We start from the raw sequence: 8,883 nt of genomic DNA on the forward strand, positions 1-8,883 counted from the left end.
GGTTCCAAATTCATGACCAGCTGCAGAGTCCCCATCCGCCCTTGCGGGGTCTCTATCTCAATCTGGGCAAGGTGACTCTATTATTGTCTATGCTCTCCCATGCCTATGCCTTTGCCTTTGTTCATACTGGTTATGCCTCTACGGGGTAAACTGCTTTAGATTAGACCAAGTATGAATAAAAAACATGTACTTCTTCTGTACATTTGAAGCTCTCGGAAATACAAGTTAGAAATTTCTTGCATAGCCATTGCGTCCTTGACGATCGCCTCCTCTCTTTACGCCATTTGGAATATTGTCTTTCCATGGTAGAAATCAATCAGTAGGAGCAGAGAAAAACAATTATATTTGAAGACTATATTACATTATATGAATAGATAATAACTTAATTAAGGCTTTGCGAAATACCTCTGAAACCCGCCAACCTTTTCTTTTCAACATATACGCGACGCCCAGAGATGACAATAGGAGATGCCTGCTTACAAAATATAAATACAAGTTTTATGAAAATAAAGATAAATACAATATCTAATAACACTAAATAATTCGATACAAATTAAGTACCTTTACAGCACTCTCCACAGAAGTTGATGATTCGAACTCAATGAAACCATAGCAAAAGTTTTTTTCCTGCATTACAATATTTAAACATTACAGAAGGAAAAAAGCAGAAAACAAGCGAGATTTGTTTTCAAAAACATACCTTGTTGGCTCTGATTTGAATTCCACCAGGCTTTATAGAACCATATTTTTTAAACTCTTCTTCAAGCAAGGTAATTGTAGAATTCCATGGCAAATTTCTTAAATGGATTGAGTTCTCATTGACTGTAAGTTATATGGAATTTCAAGGTTAGTGAGAAATTAAGAACCTGAAAGATACAATTAAAAAATGGTGAAGGGAAGATTATGGTAACCTGGGGCTTTTCCAGAATTAGAGTTCAAGGATTGTGATGTTGTATGTACTTGTGATGGTACATTTGCTTTCAGTCCGGTATTTATTGGAAATTTCACCACAACAGTTGGCCTTTGAATGGGATGTGTGTTCTCTTTCAAAAGCTGAACATTCAAAGGAAAAAATATCAGTAACATCATATTCTACAAACGCTCAATGTATGAAAGGGCTTTGAAGTGCTCGACGTGTATTCAAAATGTTTATACTTACAACTGCTAGAAAACTCATTTTTGTTGTTTCTTCTGGTGGTGAAAGAGTTTTCTCAATATCCTTAAGCTGTTGTTCATTCTCAACAGTTTCAGTAGCATGTTTATTTTCCAATTTCGAAGGTTGTGATTCAAATCTTTGAATTTCTTTTGCAGGAACTATCTCTGCTAAGACACGGAAAGGGTGCGATTAAAGAAGATTCTACATCGAAAAATACTGAAAGACAGAAGAAGAGACCATTTTACCTTCCCGCAAAGGCTCATCACAAACAGCATTAACCGACATATAAGTTTTGTCTTCTGAATACTGGGATTCTTCCAAATACCGAAATGCATCGTTTAGAACAAAATAGCCTCTCTCCTGTGGTGCTAAAAAGAAAGACTGGGTAAATTTTCTTTCGACATTCTCGTGCCCTAATATGATCCCAGTTACCAATATGATATAAGATTCATTATAAGCTTCTTGTGAATCCACAGTTCCTATTTTAACCTCATTTCCCTCATTGAGCGAAGACACTATATTGTTTTTAATAGCCTGTTGGTAACAACCATTCAAAACAAGAACAACATTATGTCTGCAAATTTGATTGAATAAAGAAATGTAAACTTAAACCATGGATAAAAATTAAAGTTCGAAGGTATCTTGTAGTTGCATGCCATATGGTAATATTGTATTTCAAAAATGAATTTGTATGATTTGAAACTGTTATACACTGAATCTACTGCAATATTTGACTTACTTCTAGGGTTGTTACATGCAACAATTGACCATTGGGTTCAGGGCGGGTGATAGTGCTGCAATCTTTGTAGAACTCGTATAGCTTATCTGGACAGTTGTTTAGAACACAGTAATACTGGTTCACAAATTCGTTTGCAACCTACCAAACCAAAAGTGTTAATGAAATAAACTCCAAGCCCAACGCAAATGATCCAAACCCAAAACCACTTTATAAGAATAACAAGATGGTATAGTATTCATACCTCAGAGGCAGGAAATTCTCTTTGTAACTGCTGGGATTCCATCCTTCTGCATTGGAAATGATAATCAGTTGCATGTTAAAGTGTGTTGAATCTGCTAACTATCCCAATCACAAGTCTAGGAAAAATTGCAAAAGAGAAAATAAAGAGAATATGTAGAACATAATTCCTGTTGCAGACCTTGTATGGATTTTAACTGTAAAGACTTGCTTTTCAGTGAATGTGAATACTTTCCACACCTTTTAAAACCTCTCAACTGATTTAGTGGACTGAATTGAAATTTCGAAACAGCCTAAATATTTTTCTCACAAGCGCAGATACAAGGAGGCATAACAGCAGAGTACGAGTTAGTTTGCTCTTCTTTTCTTTTTCCAAATATATTTATAAGGCATAACAGGCGTGTCTTTTGACTAAGAGAATCGAAACTATTGAATTTTGGGATGATAACGTTTGTATGGCCATAATTACCTATTCCTATACAAGTCTAGTCTAATACAAGTCTAGTCTAATACAACAAGACGCACACATAAGTAAAAATGACGTTAGATTAATTAATTTATAGTGAGGATTGAAATATTAAATTTTAAGAGAGTAATGGCAAAGAAAAGTATATGTAGCTCTATGGAAGATGTGTGGAAATGTGCTTGATGTGACATTGACTCTAAAGATCTGATGAAGGAAAATATGTAACTTAAATTTGTTCATTATATCAGATTTGTTCTAGGGTATTTTCATACGGGAAGAGCACCAGTAGTCGTCATTGCTAACTTCGCGCACCCACAGATCCTAAAGGGTACATCGTATTTTGGTTTTAGTCATCTTCATATGCGACTTAACTGCTTATAGCTATTGATCTGGCTTCTGGGTAGTAACGATGCATGCTCTGCAATCAGTTATGCGCACAAAGGTAAAAAAGTACACATTTCAAAGTGTCACCTGATACCTAACTAAAGATGTTCCAGTAACCGTCAACTCAAAATTGCTAGTACTTGTTGACAAATTTCCAAATAGCGATGCACAAATGTTCCAATACTGGTGCACAAATGGGACAAATGTTCCAATAGTTGTTCACAAATGGGCCAATTAATTACAAAAGAAGATCGGCTATTGGTACAAAACAAATTTATTAATGGTGTTTTCACTATGAAGGCTATTGGGGGGTCAACATAACAATAAGGTGATGGTTCTTGGAACTATGTTATGTATTGGTGCTCTTCCCCTAGTATTACATATGTTCTCTAAGGCATAGATCTAATTTTGTTGGTTGTACTTTACTACTTTTTTTTTTTTTTTTTTTTTTCTGTTATGTGATTTTTTATGCTCAAAGGCTGGTGGTGTTTGTATATATTAAGGGGAGATCATCGAGTCTAAAATGACAAACTTTACATTGAGCATCTTCATAGAACCAACTTTAGTTGGAAGCAAGCAAACATTTTGATGTCAAATTATTTTTGGTAAGTCCTCTAATCAAAATGTTCCTATATAAATGTTCCTTCTTGAACTAGAAGAGTGATAAGATGTTCTAGTATGTCAATTATATACATAACAAATACTCACATAAATGTACACATAGTCCACTCACAACAACTAGTGGATTTTTTTTAATGCTAATAACTTATATGAAAATCAAAATCGTTGTTCAAGTCATGTGTTGATGAAACATTTTAAGAAAATCAAGTTCAAATAATAGTCAAATCTTACCCTCACCCAACTTATTACAACATTAAATTTGTCTCTAAGAATACATAATCATTAAGCTTATTCCTAGGAGGTCTCCCTTCAGGTGACCTCCTGAGAAGGCCCAATGCTTCACCTCTATGAGCATCAACTAGATGCAATGAGTGCTAAGTAGACCATTCATTCTCATGAGAGATGGGTTCTTGTGAACTACTACTCATGAAACATGGGTCAATGAGTTTGTCTCGAAAACTACATAATTGAATCTTGATAATAATATGATAATTTGGCTTGTTGTGGAAAATATATCCTACTTATAAATTGATAAGCTTAAGGGGCTCTATTATAAGTGGGTTCAACCTTGGAGGAAACTCCATTGTTAAGAGTGTCCGAGTTGGAGTAATACTAGGATGGGTGACCTTCTAGGAAGGCCCAATGTTTCACTTCTGTGAGAATCACCTAGATATAATGAGGGATAAGTGGACCATTCATTCTCATGGGAGATGAGTTCATGTGAACCACTACTCATGAAACGTGGGTCAATGAGTTTGACTTGAAAACTATATAGTTGAATCTTGATAGAAATATCATAATTTGACTTGTTATAGAAAGTATCTCCTACTTATCAATTGATGAGCTTAAGGGGCAATATAATGAATGGTCTATAATCAAGGACAAAATGGGCCCAAAGGAATATGAAAGGGAGAGATGTTTAAAATTTGAATTACTTGAAATACTGGCAAGGGAAGAATGTTATTGGAGGCAAAAGTCAAGGGAAGTATGGCTTCAAGAAGGGGAAAGAAATACAATATTTTTTCACAAGGCCTCAATAGAAAAAAAAGGGAGAAGTAAATTTATGGAAAAGTCACAAGGGAGTAAGGAAATGAGAGGAAAATTTATGGATACAATTCCCAAAGTAATATCAGAACAACAGAACTAGGAATTTTTTAAGGTAGCAACAAAGGAGGAAGTTAAAACAACAATATTTCAGATGAATCTCGACAAGGCTCTTGACCTAGATAGTTTCTCGGCTAGATTATTCCAATATTTTTGGGAGATAGTGGGCCAAGATATACACACTTGATAGTGGAGGAAACAAGGAAAAAGAAGAGGGTATTATAGACACCCAAAATTGTCCAGTCTAATTAAATAAATATTTTATTTATTTAATTACCTAAGCTTAATTCTTCTATTAATTAAATAAATCTTTATTTATTTAATTAATTCATATATCCTCTTCTAGTCTTATTTCTCTTTTAAATAAATACATTTATTTATTTAAATTATCCTTTTCCTAAATTAAATAAATATCTTATTTATTTAATTGATCCCACTTCTTCTATTAATTAAATAAATCTTTATTTATTTAATTAATTCATTAGCCTTTTCTACCCATGACACATGTCATTCATCTCTTAATTCATACACTACCTACCCCTTTCATTATTTTATTATTTCTTTTACCTACCCTCTAATCAAAGCCGACCTCCTTTTACACCTCTCAATCTTATCCCTCCATTTCATATAGTGTCTTCTATATAAGGAGATACTTCCTTCATTATCAAACCCTAATCATGTTTTATGCAATTGACTACATTACGATCCTACTTGCAACCACATTCTGTTCTTTGTTGAGCTCTTATGCACATAAAATCTGAGAGCAAATATATCAAGCAAGATCAATGGAGATAGGAAGAATGGAGATCAAAACCCTATTGGACATGTGATGGTATAATCTTTGTGATTTCATTTGATTTGCATTGTCTTAGCTAATCTTCATATGCTATGGTGGATCTTTGTTGTTGTTAGGCTAGGGTTTTGTGGTTGAACTCATTTAGCCTTTCAATATCATTATTGTTGTTATCCATTTTCACCATATACATTTTGGCATGCCTAGTGGGACCCTTGTCCCTTTTGCATTTAACATCCTTGTTGCAGATTTTGTATTTTGAAGTTGCAGATCTGACGTTTTCGGCAGCATTTTCATATTTCCACGTCTGCGCACTTTCGGATTGCGTTTTTGTTTTTCTGGCGTGTCTACGACATCTTGAATTGCGTCTATGTTATTGGTAGTATTTTATCTTTGTAGGTTCCAGGAAAGCGCGTTTGCGTTATTAAGTCACGTCTGCGATGTTTTTAACCGCGTTTGTGTCCAGAAATTGCGTTTGCATTCGATAGTCACGTCTGTGCCTCACAGAACCGCGTCTATGTCACGAAGTCGCATCTGTGTTGAGGGTAATCGCGTCTGTGTTCACCAGTTTCAAATTTTGGGTTTATTGATTCAGTTTTGGATTTTGCATTTAGGGTTTCAGATCTGGTTTATTTTGAGCTAACATTTTCAGATCTAGCTAACAAAATTGATGCAGCTTGTCTTGAAAGCAAAATCATTTGGTTGAAGGCCCCTATTTTCACAAAGTCTTTTGGGTTTAAAATTTACCTAACTTGTGTGCTTGCAGGAAGGGGTGATTATTTGAAACAATCCAAACTACTAACAACTCTTTGATGCAGGTCCTTGGCAAGGGTTTTTGGATTTTTATTGTGTGCCTTGTTTTCATAGACTAGCAAACACTTCAATTGGTGCACTAAAATTGAATCATTGTCTTTTGTGTCTTGAGAAATAGGCTCTTTTTGTTTAATCTTTAGAGGGTCTATCTTCCCGTGTGGTCATTAGGACTACTAGTTAGAAGAGAATGACCCAAGTGGTAGCGAGGAAAACCCACCTCTTCCGAACCACTATAAACAACTATATTCATGGTGAAAACTATGGATAACATGTGCTGATTAGTTCATACCGACACTATGTCTCCCCATAAACCCGTTTGATCAAATTTATTTGATCAGTTGTAGGGTGTAACCCCTACCGGCTGGGAGCCTTCTGTATTTACAGAGCTGAAAGTGCCGCATCTATGGCCACATGAGCGGATGCCCTTACTAGCACCTTTTTGTTTTAGAAGCCCAAATCCTTCTAGTTGTTGGGGCAGGAGGTCGGACCTCTGGTAGCGGCCCACACACATATGGTTCTTAGTAGAGATACAAAGTTCACCACGAGGAGTTTTCATGGGGACTGATGCTTGGCTGACCCAAGAAGTGAGTGCCGAGGGTGGAGCCAATGAGGTCAAGCATCTAAGTATCCGCTCTGAATAGCGTAGCCTCGAGGGTAAAACCCCATGTGGAATCAACAACTATTGTCTTGGCCAGCCATAAGAATTGTGCTTGACTTATTTTAAACATTCAAAACATTCAAGACCAAACAACAAAACATTGTGTCTTTTATGTCTTCAAGTGTATGCAAAACATTTTTTTTTTTACATCAAACAACACACTTTTCTTGGAGTCATTTTGAGTCTAGACACTTGCAAACATTGGGTCTTCATCAACACTATGTCCTCTTGTCATGAAAAATAGTCAAACAGTCAGATTTGGTCACAACAAAACAACTTCACAGATTGGAAAAAATTGCACAAATTTTGCAGAAACGTGTCTGTGTCTGACATAATAGTGTCTATGTGGTATAACCGTATCTGTGAAGGGCAGAAACGCATCTATGTTTACAGAATCAACATTGCACTTTGCAAAAAAATCTCAGAAGGGCATCTGTGTTGAACAAAGCCACGTCTATGTTAGGAAACCGCGTCTATGAAGTATACAGGCGTGTCTGCGTTCAGAATTGAAAAATTGTTACAGTCTAGCAAACAAACATAGTCAGTTTCAGAATTCTTGAGCTTCCTAGGTCATTTCTCCATGGTTTCATTTAGCATTCAACCTATCTTTGGGTCTCACAAAGTCCATCATTGGTTCACATCTCACTTTACATTCACAATTATCTAAACTTGAGTCAAAAGGTCACTTGCTTGTCCTCATTATACTTTGTCAACACACTACATACAACAACACTTTGCTAAGTGGCCCTTCATCAAGGTTTCTTACCTTTGGGTCTCATTTGGTCTTACTTAGAGTCAAGGTCAACTTACCTCATCAAGAGAAACTATCCTCTCTTTGGAAGTCACACCTACTCTACTACATACATACTTGGTCTTACACTTTGGACATTGCAAGTACACCTCAGATTCATTTACATTCCATCCAACCCTTGGTCTTCCATACTTTTTCCATTTTCATCTAGTCTCACACATCTCGATCAATACCTAGTTCATGGTTGAAACCCATCTTCAAAAATCTAGGAGAGAAACTAAAGAGGCTCAAGAGTCTGCAAACATGAGTTCTTATGAGTATGATAATGATATCTTTTTCAATTTTGATCATACTACATTACCTGACATGGATGCCTATAGAAACATTCCAAATGTTGAGAACATGGACACTACAAACAACAATGCTACACATAATGACAATATGGACAAATTTTCCGTACATTCAGCAGATGTGGAAGAATCCATTATGAATCCCCATTTCAATTGATTGGTTGAGGAAATAATGAGGAGGGATAGACAATACTTCTTACAAATGATGGCACAAAGTGGAGCCAAGATACCTCATGATTTAGACATGTCTCAAATAATGGAAAATCGACCTTTGCAACAAACTCACTCCAACATGGATCAAAGAAGGCCTAATAGTGGAGGCAATAGAGGACCACATATGGTACCTGAATCACCATCATCTCTATTTCAAAAACTAGAGGTCCCACATACATATGGTCAAGCATATGATACTCACCTTCGCTGACCATTATGGAAGTCTTATGTAGACAGATATTCTCAATCACATACCAATGCTAAGGATCAACCACCAAAGCAATTGGATATTCAAAGGCATGCTCAAAATTTGGACACAAGGAAACCCCATGTCAAATTTGGGGGCAACACATTAGAACATGACATGCCTGTAGAGTATGGTATACATGCACAAAATAGATATGGTGTTCCTCAACATGAATCTATACCAAGTGGTCCATATACGCACCATCACTATAGACCTCCTCCATATGAGCATGTGTATGATCAATATCATCCATATATGAAACATGCTCCTCCTCTAATTGGTGCCTCAAGCATCGGGTATGGTCCAAGAAGTCAATCTCCACCTAAGAGCAATTTGGAGCAACAAATCAGG

The 8,883-nt window shown here is 36.1% G+C and overlaps 1 protein-coding gene across 1 annotated transcript; it reads right to left on the bottom strand.

Annotated features, from left to right (window-relative positions):
* Nucleotides 1-225: 225 nt before the first annotated feature.
* Nucleotides 226-2,178, bottom strand: LOC131857719 (nuclear transport factor 2-like). The gene is made up of 9 exons (XM_059210426.1): nt 2,137-2,178; nt 1,896-2,033; nt 1,402-1,690; nt 1,160-1,320; nt 912-1,053; nt 701-822; nt 562-627; nt 406-472; nt 226-296 (listed from the first exon to the last, which is right to left on the bottom strand). Exons 1-9 carry the CDS (start codon nt 2,176-2,178, stop codon nt 226-228), a joined length of 1,098 nt encoding a protein of 365 aa, XP_059066409.1.
* Nucleotides 2,179-8,883: the final 6,705 nt, after the last annotated feature.

This window comes from Cryptomeria japonica, chromosome 8, assembly GCF_030272615.1.
Source record: "Cryptomeria japonica chromosome 8, Sugi_1.0, whole genome shotgun sequence".
Taxonomy (NCBI): domain Eukaryota; kingdom Viridiplantae; phylum Streptophyta; class Pinopsida; order Cupressales; family Cupressaceae; genus Cryptomeria; species Cryptomeria japonica.